This window comes from Neolamprologus brichardi, chromosome 15, assembly GCF_056152115.1.
Source record: "Neolamprologus brichardi isolate AB-2024 chromosome 15, ASM5615211v1, whole genome shotgun sequence".
Lineage (NCBI taxonomy): Eukaryota > Metazoa > Chordata > Actinopteri > Cichliformes > Cichlidae > Neolamprologus > Neolamprologus brichardi.
Window position 1 is genome coordinate 11,275,336 of NC_142118.1, and position 16,483 is coordinate 11,291,818.

The 16,483-nt window shown below is 39.5% G+C and overlaps 1 protein-coding gene across 5 annotated transcripts in view; it reads right to left on the bottom strand.

Annotated features, from left to right (window-relative positions):
• Positions 1 to 16,483, bottom strand: part of adgb (androglobin) — a 40,302-nt gene that overhangs the window by 12,599 nt on the left and 11,220 nt on the right. For 3 of the 5 annotated variants that reach the window (XM_087852343.1, XM_087852339.1, XM_087852344.1), the window contains exons 9-22: positions 14,156 to 14,232; positions 12,307 to 12,481; positions 11,791 to 11,884; positions 11,161 to 11,311; positions 8,744 to 8,786; positions 7,721 to 7,835; positions 7,550 to 7,613; positions 7,341 to 7,436; positions 6,824 to 6,935; positions 6,482 to 6,620; positions 4,648 to 4,762; positions 3,645 to 3,812; positions 2,594 to 2,723; positions 1,650 to 1,784 (exon numbers count right to left, since the gene is read on the bottom strand). In XM_087852343.1, the coding sequence (XP_087708469.1) occupies positions 1,650 to 1,784; positions 2,594 to 2,723; positions 3,645 to 3,812; positions 4,648 to 4,762; positions 6,482 to 6,620; positions 6,824 to 6,935; positions 7,341 to 7,436; positions 7,550 to 7,613; positions 7,721 to 7,835; positions 8,744 to 8,786; positions 11,161 to 11,311; positions 11,791 to 11,884; positions 12,307 to 12,481; positions 14,156 to 14,232 (1,614 nt within the window). The remainder of the gene's footprint in view (positions 1 to 1,649; positions 1,785 to 2,593; positions 2,724 to 3,644; positions 3,813 to 4,647; positions 4,763 to 6,481; positions 6,621 to 6,823; positions 6,936 to 7,340; positions 7,437 to 7,549; positions 7,614 to 7,720; positions 7,836 to 8,743; positions 8,787 to 11,160; positions 11,312 to 11,790; positions 11,885 to 12,306; positions 12,482 to 14,155; positions 14,233 to 16,483) is intronic. The other 2 variants (XM_087852340.1, XM_087852342.1) reach the window with 2 other exon arrangements.

The window sequence follows — 16,483 nt, forward strand, 5'->3', positions numbered from 1 at the left end:
TTTCTTAAATTGCTGTAGTTGCCGTGTCTCTCTTCTCCTTCACAGAGCACAGAAAATAAAGTATTCAATGGTGCTGTCTACTCAAAAGCCAGTATTTTTTATCATTGATTTGAAAGATGAGCTTTGAATCACACCACTTTCCTTGAAATATTATGTTCTCTGTGTGTGCACGTGTACATTCAGTTGTTTACCAGGTTTTGAGGCATCAAGGATCTCGGGCACTAAGTGCCCTCTGAATCCAGCACTTCAAACTGACCAGCATAATGTAAGACTGGCAAATGAGATTTACAAATGGAGCTGATAGAGTGGAAGAAAATAAAGCAAAAACAGTGTGCGTAAATACCAGGGAACTACTAAGGTGCTTGAAGGGGACCATGTCATTAACAAGTACTATCCTGGGCAATGTGGACATTGTGGCATGTTTTGAGTGATGTTTTGAGTGAAGTGCTGTTAGACAGTCAGTATCACTCTGAGTGGAACTCTAAAGGCTGCACTTTGTGCTTTGATTTGAAAGAACCTAACTATGTTAGGCCAATTTCATAAAAAAGTCAAGCTGTTCAGTGTGTGCATGTACATGTGCTCATACTAATGTCACACGACCACCGGCATAATAATTTCGAGATGCTGGCAGACTGACTCTAATGATGTGGGTATTTTAGATGTCTGAGATGCTCAAGCTACATTTTCAAGCCATGGGAAATTAGGCACTCTCTCATTTATTGTGTATTACAGTGCTGCTTTAGGCGAACCCCGCACTAATGAAACTGTCCATACCCCCATATGTACAAGTTACTCAGAGGGGTCACAGTGTCATGTGTTGTTGCCTGGAGAAGGCACGGCAATAAACAGAGGATGGCTGTGCAGTACATCGCCTTCAGCAATTCCTTGGGAATCAACAAACAGTGATGGACCTTCACATTAAGACGATTACTGTTACATTATCTCTAAAAACACATCCAAATATTTTCACTAAAACTGAGGGAAATTTCTAATTTACCAGAAAACTGTTCAAAACCTAAAACAGTATATTATTCCAAAGCCAGACTGGAATAGCTGCACAACACTGTCTCTATGTAATCTCTCATTTTTCCTAGAAAGTGTCCACTGCTTCCCCGTCTTCTCTTCCCTATCTTTCTGTTGATGTCACTAATGAACATCAGTCAGTGATGCAGGAACGCTGTTTGCACATGTATATGATGCGCATGTTTCCTCTCGTCTGTGTATCCCCGATGTGGTTAGCCTCCATCGGTCAGGATTTATTAGTAAGAGTGGCAGTCTCATCAATACATATTTGCGTTGCTGCTCAGGAGCTCGATGTACGCCAGCAGGCTAGATTATACAGTGAATGCAGAACTAACAGGTGTTTTGTGTGTGAGGGGTTTTTTGGATAATAAATGACAATCTAGGAATGAAAAACAGGCCATCCTGTGTTTTTGTGGGTCTTTTTGCGCATTTTGTTTTCTTAAATTGCTGTAGTTGCCGTGTCTCTCTTCTCCTTCACAGAGCACAGAAAATAAAGTATTCAATGGTGCTGTCTACTCAAAAGCCAGTATTTTTTATCATTGATTTGAAAGATGAGCTTTGAATCACACCACTTTCCTTGAAATATTATGTTCTCTGTGTGTGCACGTGTACATTCAGTTGTTTACCAGGTTTTGAGGCATCAAGGATCTTGCGCACCAAGTGCCCTCTGAATCCAGCCTGCAGAACAGTCACTGCCTTGACCTCTCTGTCTGTTGGCTCCCTGTCTCTCCACATTTCTGGGGGCTCCAAATCTGCATTTACTTAACAAGCAGAATGAGGGCACAAAACAGCAAATCTTGGGTGAATATAAATTAATGAAAAGAGCGACACTGCATGTAAACAAAGACACATGTGTAGTTGCAATCTTATGATATTTCTAATGTAAACAATTACTTAGGATGAGTCAGTGCCTTACAGTGTTTAAAGCTACTGAGTTTAGTATACATATATACATATATATATATATATATATATATATATATGTATATATATATACATATATATGTATACATATATATATATGTATATATATATATATACATATATATATACATATATATGTATATGTATATATACATATATATGTATATATATATATACATATATATGTATATATGTGTGTGTGTGTGTGTGTGTATATACATATATATGTATACATATATATATACATATATATGTATACATATATATGTATATATATATGTATATATACATATATATATACATATATATGTATACATATATATATATATATATATATATATATATACATATATATATACATATATATGTATACATATATATGTATATATATATGTATACATATATATGTATATACACACACACACACACACACACATATATACATATATATGTATATATATATATACACACACACACACACACACACACATATATATATATATATATATATATATAGGTATACAGACTTTTATAAGCTTAGCACAACTGACAGAAGAGGTCTTTTACAATTACATCCATGTGCTTCTAATGTTATGTATATAACATGATAGCATACAATATCTGCAAACAAATAAGTGGCACCTACATATAGGGGGGTATTCTTCAGGGAACAGTGAAGGGTCAGCAGTGAGAGCTTGTACAGCAAACTGCTCGTCTGCTTTCAGCTTCCTCCCCAGAGCCTCACGCAGCATGTGGTAAACTGCCAAGTTAAACACCTACAAACATCAGAACACATGCAGTCATGGTAAAAAGAAAACACACCTTCTGTCAATTCTAAGGTTTTACATACCAGGACATAACAAGCAAGCGAGCCTGAGCAGGTTTTAAAATCACCTAAATACAACCTGAGATGAACACCAATATATGGCATATTACATTGTGTCATTTATTTAAAATATAGAAGGAGTGTGTGAAAAACCAAGTACACCTTTACTGCTTCCATTTGAATTAGGAGGCTAGGTAGCAGCCAGGACCTGCTAATCAAATAGACTTAATTAATTGATCATCAGCAAATGTGACCATGTGGGTGTGTGTAACACAAGGCCAAGGAGGAAAGACAGCAGCAATGACCAAATTAAAGAGGATGTACAGTCATTTTGCTGTGGTTGTACATTTTGCAAAATTGTAACTATGTGAATCCATAACCCCTATGACCAATAGCCTTTCATGTGTAGGAGGGTTGTTAGGCCCCACATCAGTCATTACCACTACCTAAATTCTTTAAATGAAAACCTTTTCTTCCATTGGTATCTTTGTAAGGCTTGTGAAAAATGCATTCGGTTCCAAGTAAAAGACACCACAGTCGCATAAACATGGACTCCATTGAGGCAATTCAGAAATTCTGACCAGTCAGAAATGATTATTCCTCAGAGCTATTGTAAATCAATGTCAATTAAGCAACACTAATTTTCTATAACAGCCAAACATATTTGTTCAATAATAAATTAAGTTTCTGGTAATTCAAAGTCATAAATCAATGTAATTTATCTAATCTAAATTAAAGACTAACAACTGTAAAACAAATTTTTCAACATGTAGATTTAGCAGCTGTCAACTGTCAATGACTTGCCAAAGGTATAAAGGATGCTGAGCTATGCACTCTATATAGAATCTGTGTGCACCTATGAGCAAACTACCTTGCAGTGCTCCCATTTTTCCTGGGTGGTGCTGATGTTTCTGGGACAGTGAGTTTCTTCCAGATCCTTTCTTAGTGCTGGCTGCTGCTGCTTATCACTAAAAGAAGCCACCAATCTGGACAGGGCCCTAAAGATGGAAGAGGCCTGCTCAGTGAAATGGGCACTTTCCTATTAAAAGAGAAGAACAGTTGGGAGGCATCTCAGTTTTATTTAGTGTTGGGAGTTTACACAGACAGAAAGTAAACAGGGACAGTGTATCATGCTACAATCTGGTGCACTTCCATGGTGATCAAATCAGAATTGCTTATAGAACATTTGCTATATGCACATAAACAGTGATGGGCTAAGGCTACACAATCGACAAAAGAAAGATGAAAAATACACATTCAGCTATACAAAGGTAAGAGAAAATGTGTGAGAGCAGAGTCACTAACATGATGTGATTTTTTTAAATTGAAGCTGGAGTAAGCCCAGTTTCAAAATGCCACAGTGAGGAGATTGCAACAAGGGCAATGTTATCCTCTTTGTCACTATGTTTCAAAAAGCTCTGCTTTTAAAAAAAATAATGTCATGAAGTAGGATAAAAAGCACATATTCTCTTTAGTTTCCCTTTATTTTATTCTGTTCCAGTGATTTCACCACAAAATATCATGACAGATGTGCTTAAATTGAACACCATGAGGGCTAGTTTCTTCATGTGTTTAACCACCCCTTATAATTCTTAGTCAGTATGTGCCTCTTTGACCCTTTCTATTTACATATACTGTATCATCAAAGCGATCACTTCTATTTTTGTGAAAATTTTCCTGGAGATAAAAAGAAAAGAAAGAAAGAAAGCCATTTACATTTCAAATCTTATATCAGAAATGTGAATGTGTATCTATTTAGTAGCAGCATGTGGCAGAAAACGGCTGCAGGATAATATTCTGAAAGGAGTGCCACTGCTCAGAAAGCCACCCATTTACTATAATGGAATTGCCATCATTGTCATAAATAAAGGCACCTTTGTAAGGTGTGGCATGATGGTTTCTTCTTCTCCAAAGATAAATGGCGTCTCGCTGCAGAGGTGGACATGGTAACCCAATGCTGCATTTATGTGGATGCACAGCACATGCCGCCTGATGGGGAGAGCACAAAAAAAAATTGCATTCTGAAAGCAATCACTCATTCATTGCACTTTCCTAAAACCTGTGGTTTCCAGCCTATTTGGCTTGTGACCTTCAGTCTGTCCACACCGAGCCTGACGTGTTGCCATTAGTTCAACCACAGAGTGACGTTTCCTTCTTAGATTCTATACTATAAAACTATCTAGGATAAAGAAATCAAAAGAAAATCAAACTATTTGTGTAGAATCACCAGCTCTTTTTGTCCTACAACCACATTTCCAAAAAAATGTGCTTCTGCATTCTATTTTTATTTACATTTTGCTGTATTTAACAATTAAAGCAACTGACAGAGAACGTGAATAGCACTGATTAACTAGTTACAATGTGATGGTTTGGTGCAAAAACGTGGGTCCTGTAATTCATGTAGTTGTTAACAGAAGCTACAAAATCAAAGAGAAATCCCTTTTTTTCACATTAGAGGAGCTATGTTCCTGTCAAATAATACTGACTAGGTCAGACAGTCAGATGTGCAGTAGCCTAATGTCCTCTCCACCAAGTACCAAACTGAGTTCACAAGGCCTGGTCAGGCATGAGAGAGTGGAGCTCCACTTTCTTGGCCCCATTAGCTTTACATAATTTAGCCATTACAGCCCTAACTAGATGGATGAGCACTGAGGCGGAGCTGGGCTAGTACTGTGGAAACATTCAAAAGGGAAATAAATGCGAGCGAGACAAAAGAAGATAAGGCGTATGGGAGAGAAGACAGTGAGAAGAAACTAAAACAGAAAATGAGACAAAAGAGACTTAAAAACAAGATTATAATGGAAAAAAACCTCTTTAACATTAACAGATTAGCACAGATCATCATGTGAGTGGTGAGACCATAAAGTTTAACATATGAAAATGGGCATACAAAGAGAGATTTAAAATGATTGCTGCCCAGAAGCAAGATCAGATATTATGTCTTGGAGAGCTAATACTATGAGGTTTATGGGCATGGTTAGTTGAGTGCTATGTGTGTGATTATGGCTCAGTGGTAATTGCACTCCTCCATACCTGCACCTGACCCCAGAAACTAGGCCCTCTGCTTCTAGGCCAAGTCACACCCAATAATAGAGACTAGGACAGATGCTTTTTACTGCTTTTCAGAGCATCTGAGGTAGGCAAGATATCCTCTGCAGGTTACCCTCTGCAGGATACTCTACAGCTATGCAGAACAGATCTTTGCTCAGCTGTATAAATCCCAACAAGTGTGAAACATGAACATTTTCTTTTCTTTGTCAAAAGATCTCACAGGTGCTGTACAAAAAAAAGAAAAATTCACCATTATTAGAACAAGTTCCCGTGATGACAATTACATACCGCTTAGGGTAATTTAGGATTATGAGAGTAAATGTGAAGGAGGAGAATTAAAGTGTTAAGAAATGCTAAAACAGCTGATTTTTGGTTTCAATACATAACTTGACAATGAAGTCAGAAGATAAGGTTTAAAGCTGCATACGGATGAGATTAGAATGGATACAATTGTAATGCTTTTACTTAGTATTGTGTGTTGAGTGTAATGTTTTATTAGGAAATCATAGCATCACCAAAATCCTAGGCAAAAGAAACAATGGAGCATAATAAGTACAGTACGATGATACTACAAAGGCATTACTGCAAATTTAATCTAAGACTATCATTTTGATCAAAATACTCTACAGTTCTCAATATAATTCAGTGCTGTCCTACCCCGAGGGCAAGTTTAACACAGCTGCCTTTGTGGAGGTGGTCTTGATGGAGAGAACTGGCAGCTGAGACTGCAGACTTATCCAGGAGTGTGGCACGGCGATGAGAACTGCAGACCTACGTGCTGCTGACATTTCCTGTTCTGTGAAAGTGGAGTAAAAAAAATAAATGCACTGGTGGCACTCTGTAGGGAACAAAATTACAGTGGATTTACAAAATAAAAATAAAAATAACCCAAAACGTAGATTAAATATGTCTTTGATGCACGGTTTGTACCTGCAAGGAAAGTTAGTGTTTGTGTTTCCATGTATGTGTGTCTGTGTCTGTGCACTGATAAGCCCTTACTCTCCTCAGCTGCATGTCCCCAGAGAAGAAGAGAAGAGAAGCTGATGAGGATCTGGGAAGGTTGCAGGCTGTCCACACACAGGTAATAAGTGCCTCTCACCTCTGGACACTGCTGGAAGAAACACAAACACGGAGAAGGATAAGTAGAAGAGAGAAAGAGCAGAAAGCCGTCGGGAGACATGGAAGATAAACTAATAGAACGGTGGCTTAGTGGAGGAGAAGTTGAAGGAAAATTCAGAGAAGAGAAGGGAGCATGGTTGCAGTGGGGGATTCAAATAAACAGAAGTAAAAACAAAAAACAGGTGGAGGCTTCATAGTTGGCACCTAAATAAGAGATAGAGAGACAAAGAATTAAGTAATGTCAGAAAAAGCAGCTGCTGAGAAAGGCAAAGCAGGAGACAAAGAGAGGGGAAGACTGACAGAGACCAAAAGGGTCAGAAAGTATGGATTTCAGAATAACAAGTCGAGACAATTCTTAGTGTGCATATTGGAGTGTTGCTGTTGTTTACATGCTTACTTCAGGGCTTGCTACAGCAAGGGATCCAGAGCTAAGTGTCTGTGTGGATGATCCACTGCATTTGACGGCTACTGTTGTTTTGGAGAGGACAGTATTCTGCAGATAAAACCAGCTTAGTTAATCACAATATGTCCCGTACAATTACTAATTGTATGTCAAAGCACAACACACAAGTTTAGTCCCGTAGATAGAACTTGCACAGTCTGTACCTTAAAATGTGATTTCTGAATATGATGCTGGTAAGTCTGTGGTTTATGAAACACCAAGAGAGTCCTGAAATTAGAATACAAATAACCCCGCTCATTTTATTTTATTTTTTAGCATGAGCGATTATGATATTAATCAGAACCTATTTCTGCATGTATGTATATGTGTCTCACTGAAAGCATTTATCAAAGTCCTCCAGGTCAACCCAGGTCTTCTGTAGGACCGGCTTGTTATTAGCATAGTAGGATTCCTCAGTTACAGGCTTTTTGATTTCAGTTTGGGGCCTATCTGCAAATAAAGTTTAAATTGAACATAAGGTGACACCGTTCCTGAGTAATAATACATTTATATACATGCATTTTCTTGTATTAGTCATTTGGTATAACGTAGTATGCATGTAGAATATAGACACCTAGCTGAAAGTGGAGCCACTGGGTAAAATTCTTGATATCCTCTTTGTCAAAATTCAGTAACTAAACGCTTTTCCTTTTGTGACTCATAGCAAGTTATCCTAGACTCAAATCATTATCTTAAACACAGCCGAGCCGAATTGGCCAAACTCCCACATAATGGCACAGTGTAAGCGCACATGCACATCCTCACTCCCACTCACCGACTCCCACTATCTCAATGCATCTCATAGACATATGCACACATCCCCAAAAAAACACACACATGCACACCCATACACATACAAACAGTCTGCCCCCGAGCTCTACTTAAAGCGAGAGTCTGATCAGAAAGCTGAGGTGGCGAGGGCCACCGTCTCTGCTGTTGAGCAATGGTGGTCCGTTAACTCAAACTGCAGGTGTTACTAAGCAACTAAACGGGGGCAGAGAGGAGGCAGGGAATTGGCCGGTTGTCGCAAAGCATAATTTCAGTCCTATCTTTTTCAAAACGTCTCGGCCAACCGCTACGAGCACGGAGAGGACGATGGTTGGATTGGAGGCAAGAGATAAAAATATGTCTAATTACATTAATTGGGACTATGATGCACGGATGCCGTTCGAGTCAAACAGTAATGAAGACCTCCATAACATATGTCAACTGCATAAAAAACCCCAGAAAAAGCTGAAAATAAGGGGCATTTGTTATTTGTGGCAGTCTAATATTTGACCTCGGGTAAAGCCATCTTATGTTGGGATTCAAAGACAGCTCGCATTAGGGGCCTGGTGTTGCAAAGGAACAGGTTTTACCATTGGAGATGTCATCACTGTTCTTCTTGTCCTCTGCAGTAACCTAAAGGGACAACGAGAGAGTGAAAAAAGAGAAAGTGAGAGAGACATGAACTGTGTGTTGCTGACAGAGTAGCACTGGCAGAGATACGCCTCCACCCTCTAGTGATTCCATGCCAGCTGTGGTGTTGGGCCATTCTCACCCAACGCTGAGACACGGTTTAATGTGACAGGGTCTGCCCCTCCCCCTGCTAAAAACACCAACAGGGAATACCAGCTCTAATTTACCCCGACTGTCAGTGACAGATGAGGAGTTATAATGTTGTTTAGTGTGTTGCTTCTCTGAGAGGGGATTTACTAAACAGTTCTGATTTCATGCTCATCTGGCCAGCACAATAAAGAAACATAGCTAATGAGTTATTATCATATGCTTCAAGTAGCATTATGTTTGGTGTGAGCAAGAAGGAAGATGCTGTGGTCTTTAAAAGAGCATTAGAGCTATCAAAGAGAAGTGCAAGAATTAGTACACCAATATCAGCTGGCTCCAACTTTCCTCCAGCCTCCCCACCTCCTTAAAAAATTTTTATTTTTTTAATGTATTTCAAACAATGCTCCCCTCCGGGAAAATTCTGCTGAACGTCCAACAGTTTACTCAGCTCCGAAGAAGAATTATATATCTTCGTGTCGTGTAACTTCAAAGCAACCCCTGCCAAGACTCTCTGATGAGTCAGAGTGAGTGTGTGTGTGTCTCTGTATGTGAGTCACCGCATATTTGAATAAGTACCCAGAGACCCAGACAGACGGAAAGAGGCATTGTGATTGGGAGGCACACTTGACCTCCTCTTCATCACTGTATAGCAACACTTTCCTGCTGCAAAAATGTCAGCGCGTATGTCAACATGTCTTGTGTGCATAAAACTTTAAGCTTTCGAGCTCCAGTCTGCGGTAGGTCCTGTTCACTGACAGCACGGCACTTTGGTGCGCTGCTTGTTTTACCTGTGTAGACTAAGGAGATATTGAGACAGACACAATTTACACACAGGGCTCCTAGGAGTTTAGCTGCTGCTTTTGGCTTTTTAGCAATTTTCCACCAAAAAAAAAAAATCACAGTCATGATGGGAGAAAGATGGCATTATCAAAAGCCACCCCACCGTTTTATTTTTGCACAGACAAATTAAAGCATTTCCAGTGTACTCTTAACATATTTAACATTCTCCCCCTGAGATAAACTGTAATTAGTGATGCAAACTGAAACTATGCAGGTGCTTGGTTGTTTAATGACTACCATACTCATATTAGAAGTTGAAACATAATGCTCTAACCCACACTACAGTTGAGAGAGTGGGGCATTTAGGGTATTACGCACATCATGTGAAGGCACCTTCTTCTCTCATAGAAATATAGAGCTGGATCAAAAAAAACAAAAAGAAAAAAAACCCTCCCATGTCATTTATAGTCTGTCAACACGTGACCCTGCCATGTGCTTGTCAAGAGCAGGAACACACACTTTAGATAAATGTGGCCCATGTGACACACACACACACACACGCCTGCACACACATCAAACGACACATCAAATTAGCATGTCCACACTGCCCTAACCTAACCGCTCTATAACTGGTCACAGTTACACAAGAGGGCGATTAATATGAACTCTATTTTTTCCCCTATGCTAGGAGTGAAGTGTAATAATGAAGCCCCCAGGAGACGCAGACACTGATGGCTCATCATCTAATTGCGCTGCTTTTTTCATCAGCACAGTACATGACCTCTCCCTGCATGAAACCCACGCATTCAGCACACCACCACCACACACCAGAGATTCTCTCTTCCCCGCTTCCCAGTTTCTTGCCCCGCAAGAATTTTAGTGCAAATGTGACTCTGTTTATATTTTCTTATTTTTTTTAGTTCCCCTAAATTTTTTTTAATTGAACAATACAGTTGTCCACCCTTTTTTCTTTTAGTCTTTGTTATCTTTGTTTCTGCCCTCTTCTCTTTGTCTGCATGTGTCTGCTACAATGAATCCCCACCCCCTGTTATTTCCCTTTCCTAGCTGGTTCTCTCTTTAGTGCAGATGTGCCCCTGGTCAGTAGTGGCCTGGCTGGGAGACAACAGAAGTGACTTTGAGACTGGGGGATGGCAGCCGTGTTGTCACTGACACACAGAACTACTCTGAATAGCCTTTGACCGCATACATGCAGGGCAGAGAGAGGAGTGAGGCAACAGGAAAGCAATGAAATGAAGACATGACAAAGGGCAACAAATTTTTTTTCAGAAATAAAATAAGGTCTTCATTCATTCCTTTTTTGGCATTCCAACAGGTCACAGATGCTTAAATTCTATTTGAGGGATAACAGCGGTTCTACAACGATGCTTTGTTTGCAAATATTTGTGAAATCTGAAAATATTTCGCCCTCGTGGACCATAATGCTATATACCTCCATTTTGTCAGTGCAGTTTGGTGAGTTAGTGGTGCATTCAGCCGCGTCAAGCTCAAGGCCTTCTTGACATTCAGTCTCCTCTTCCTCAGTAATGGAGACCAGAGGGGATCTGTGGGAACACTTCCTGGGAGTGTTTTGCTTGGTCTCTCTGACACATAAAGACACATATTCAAGCACCAAGTTGTGTGCAAATGTAACATATCATAATCATACCATACACAGATCTCATTGCATTCTATAATCTGCCATTTTTCTTTGTTGATCCTAAGTAGATACAAAAATATATAGTATTACGGTAGCAAATAGGAGCAAATCTCTAATCTTTACTCCACTGTGGGTTGTAAAACACAAAAGCAAAATTCCCATAGTTCACATTTCTCAATTACTATGAATGCATTCATAACAGAGAGTCGAGATGGTGGTTAAGTAAGATCGTAAAAAAAACAGGTGATAATGGTGTATTATGATAATGGTGATGTACTTTGTTGACCTCCATATGGAAGCTGTTATCATGCTTTCTTTTTTCTATAAAGAGGTCAGGCTCAGGTTACCTATAGACTACTGAAAAACATCAGAAAGGAGAGAAGAAAATGTTATTTATAAATTTATCAGTTTCAGTGTACGCACGGCTCTGGAACTGAGCCCCCGCTGCTCCTGGTACGGTAGGAGAGAAAAGGGCTGGCAACCTCAATGAACTGCTCTGGTTTTGACAAAGGGATCTCTACAAAAAAAGGGAGAGAAAATTTTTTTTTACATATCATGCCAGCACCGATTTTTCACACTCTGACTCTTTTTACTTCATTTTCTGTTTTTCACTCAGAGATCAGCTGATGTCAGATATGCCTGAGCCAGCAGCTATTTTCAAAACTGAAATAATGTAGCTGCCCTACTCCTATTTTCATTTCAGCATGCGGTGCCGCATGCCCTCTCTAGTGCAGGTTCTAAATCTCCTGCATTAACACTCACTTTTCGTTGGAGTCATATTTATTTATGCCATTCACCTACACGCTATCGCATAATTTGTGCTTTTCTCTTTGTTTGATATCCTCCCCTGCATACTCCTCCTGATTCCCCTTCACCGCCTTTATTCCAAACTTAATCTTAACATCTTTCATTTCCTGTTTCAATCTTCCTCTAACTTACTCTTTGGTTCAGCAGTGACCAAGATCTCCTTGGGCTGACGGATGAGTTTCCAACTGGGCACAGGTGGAGGTTTGGGTGGTGACTCTAGCGGGCATGTGCGGGTACGAGTCAACAGGACAGCATGGCTGTGTAGCAAGGAGAGGCCATAACGACGTAGAAATTCAGAGGAATTAGCCTGCATAACCGACACACATACACAGAAATCATGCATGCAGGAGTCAACCATGAATATTTAAAAAATACTCTGGCAGATAATTAGAAACTGTTCTCCAATCAGGTTTAGCTGTGTATATAGTAAACATTGTTTTAATCTTTATCACCCACTGCATTTTAACAATATTGTGTGAGTATCTAAGGTGTTAGTTTAAAAACATAGCGACATATTAGCATGGAAGACAGAATCATTCAGGCAATAAGTTCAGACACATCTGCCAAAATACATGAAAATACAGTATGTAAGGCAAAAACAGCAATTGCACAATTCTAATGAGCTTTAAAGTCAATATTTGGTATGATCACTTTTTTAAACATCATAGCCTGAACTCTCTTGGGAAAAATTTCTTTTCAGGAATAGTTCTCCAGGCTTCTTGAAGGACGTTTAAAGCATGTGTTTTGCTCCTTTCTCTGTCAAGATGATCCCACACTGCTTCAATAATGTGGAGATACAGGCTCTGGGGAGGCCAATCCCTGACTGAGTTTCATTGTGTGTTTTTCTACCCAGGTATAATTACTGCAGTGGCAGTGTGCTTGTGATTACTGTCCTGTTGACAATTGGAACCCCTGCCAATGAGCTATATAAGCACCAGTCCATTTACCATCAATTTTGAAAAGATCTCCGACAGAACTGGCCCAAACCATGACAGAGACTCCAGTGTGTCAGTATGTTTTACAGATGACTGTAGACACTCACTCTCATGAACCCCACCATACATACTGATGGCATTTTAAATCAAAAATGTAAAATGTGGAAATTTTCCATCAGACCTGTTGCTACTGAATTGTGTAATTTGGCATACCTCAGCCTTTTGTGCTGTTCCCCTTTCTAGAGAATGGCTTCTTGACAGCCAGCTTTCCACCGAGACCATTTCTGATGAGCTTTCAACGAACAGTAGATGGCTCAAGTAAAGGGTCTAGTGTGTCTCTCAGGTCCTGTGCCAGATCTTTGCTGGATATTACTTAAGCACAAGACTTTCAGATACTGTTCATTTGCTATAAATATTTTTCAGGCCTCAGATTTTTTTAAGGATAAACTGCTAATTATGCTGAAATATGTCAATTCTTTTTATTTATTTGTTTTATGCCTGTCAAACTCTGTTATCATTCACATTTTTCAAAGATTAAGCTCAGGAAATGGGAACAAATTATGTGTTTTTGTAACAAAGTGCCTAAAGATACCATTTGAAACTGGTTCTTTGCTAAGTTGTGTGGATACAACACTGGTTCATTCTGTGAATTAGGTGATTTTATTAACGCTTGAATGATTCATAGTTACATGTTAAGTGGGTTAACATACAAAAAACCTTTGGAGAGCCTGCAGAACTATTGCTCAGGAACCTTTAGAAAATTACAGTTAAATAAATAACTTGACTCAAGACACAGTACGGTATATGAAATCATTACATAAAATTTGTGTGTATATATACTTTAAACCTGTCACGATGTGCATGTTACAGTTACATCATAATGTGAATTTGTATCCTCGCAAATTTGCACTAAATACCTAACTACAATCTCTAGCAAGTGAAATCGAAATTTCATAGTTCCAAAAGTCTGAAGACTAAAAATTGCACATTATGAGTCAACATATATACGTGGTCAACATTTTAGGAGGAAAAATAAAAAGACATACCATTTGGCGAAACCCAAAGGAACCGTTATGTAGTTGAAAAGGGTAGCAGGCAGCACAAACCACTATGTCAGGGTCTGCTGAGAAACACACGCAATGAACAATAACAGGTACAGATAAACTGCATTGTCATAAGTGTTAATATACAACTAATTTTAGAGTCTAAATGTGATTGATTCTAAATAGTAACATCAATATAGTGAAAGCGCCACACGACAATTAAATGAAATCCAACAAAAGAGAAAGCATAGCTGACAAAACATACACAAAATAGCTTCCTACAACCTGTTTCACACCCCCTGCCTGGAACGGGGGTCCTACAGGCAGTTTGTGGTACGCTTTGGCTTTGTCCCAGTTTGCTGCTGGTTCGCGGCAGCACCTGCTCGCCAACACCTCTAAGGGGAGGGGGTCAATATGTGTACATGTGTCTTTATGTCTTTCTGTGTGTCAATAGTGGGTAGGTGAGTGTAGGGCTGGTTATCGTCACTGATTTCTATAATCGATTCGATTCCGATTCACAAGGTCCCGATTCGATTCAATTTTGATTCAGACAGTCAGAAATATTATAATTCTGATCATTTATCAGTACATATCCATATTTTTATATGTATGTATAAAAACAAAGCTGACACTTGTGAGACTTCATCAGAGCATCACAGCAGATGCCTCTGTGTCAAAGTAATTGAGGATAAAACACAGAAAAGTTTTAAAAAGTTTAAATTTCTTTGGTATTAAACAGTCAAAATTAGGCTTTCTTGTTGGAAAAAGAAAAAAAAAACACAGGCCGATAGCACTGTACACAACACTAGACTGGTGTTTAATAAGCAAGTGAATAATGAAGAAAACAGAGATTTGAGATGGCAAACTGTTCTTGAAGTACAATGAGAGAGAGAAAGAGCTGTGCAGGAAGTGTGATTTTATCGTGTTGGAAACAAAACAGCAAAAGTAAGAGGGAATTAATGACAATGTTTATCAAATGTGAAGTGTAGCTTTGATCTTCTTTTGCTGCTGGTGAAGTGAATTTTGGTCAGAGAGTGAAGAAACCTGTCGGCATCAGAATCTGTGAGATGTCAGCTTTCACCACCCGATGGCGTGTCTGTTTATGTGCTGTTGGGTGAACGATCCGGGCTTTGTGTTTACATCTTTGTGCCGAATGTGTTTACCTGCTCTCAAATAGTTTTGTGAGCTTTAACCTGAGATTCTGGCGTTTCTGGCAAAATAGATTTATATTTAAAAATCGATTCAGGATTTAATGAAGCAATATCACGGTATTCAAGCTAAAATCGATTTGAATCGGAAAATCGATTTTTTAAACCTACTGCTAGGTGAGAGTGAGTGAGCGAACGGCCTGTATGAGTGTGTGTGTGCATGGCTGGAGCTCGCTGAGCCTTTGCCACTGTGGGACATGGTCAACGCTCCCCACTGGAGGCTTCTCTGTTTGTTGGTTCCACGGTGCATGGCTGGATGTTCTGGTGTGGTCGTTGGCCCACTGCCTGGCTTGGACCTTCTCCTTAGGACCTGGATCTCAACTCGTAAAAGGGTGGCCCGCCTCTAGCAGGGTCAACTTCCCGTTGCCTCTGGTCCTCTGGGACTCTCACCCTTTGGTCGTGTGGCCTTCCTCCGGGGATGTCGCCGAGAAGTGTGACCTCAAGTCTACGGTACTCTTGGGAGCTGTGGATTGCACGGTTGTCCTGGTTCCATCTCAGTCTGCCTCTGGCTCCTGGGGGCGTTATTGCGGCTTTACACCTTCATTATCAAGTACATTTGAGACAAAGACACAGATACTCCCACCCTCTCTCTCTCACATTCACACTATAAGAAGATTGTTGACCTATATATTTGTGTATTTTCAAATTTTTGTGTTCCACGTGCTGTATGTTTGTTTTTTCTTAGAGGTGCAGCAGTTGGCGATTGTGTATTTCTATTTGCACTCTATCCTTTTATTACATTTACCCCTATTTTCCCAGACTAGAAAGATTAGATTAAAAAACACTATTGTCCTCCACGGGTATAAACAATGAGGCTATATTTAGGTTCTTTAGGGAGTTCTTCCCCCTTTAGTGCATCTTAAAAGTATATCATATAAGAGCACATGGGCCAGGAGACATGGAAAATCAATTTGGCAGACCATGGTGAAGAGTGATGGGAACACCGCCAGGCTAATATAAAGGCTACACATTAAAAATTGAAAAGAGAAGTTGTTCTCACATTGGCTACTAATTTCTGCATTTCACTGGAATTTCACAGTAAGCACCAAAACAGCGAAATAGAAGAAATGTGTAGGGTCTTTTAGTGTTTGCACACGTAGAAAAGGTGCAGCAGATTTCCCTC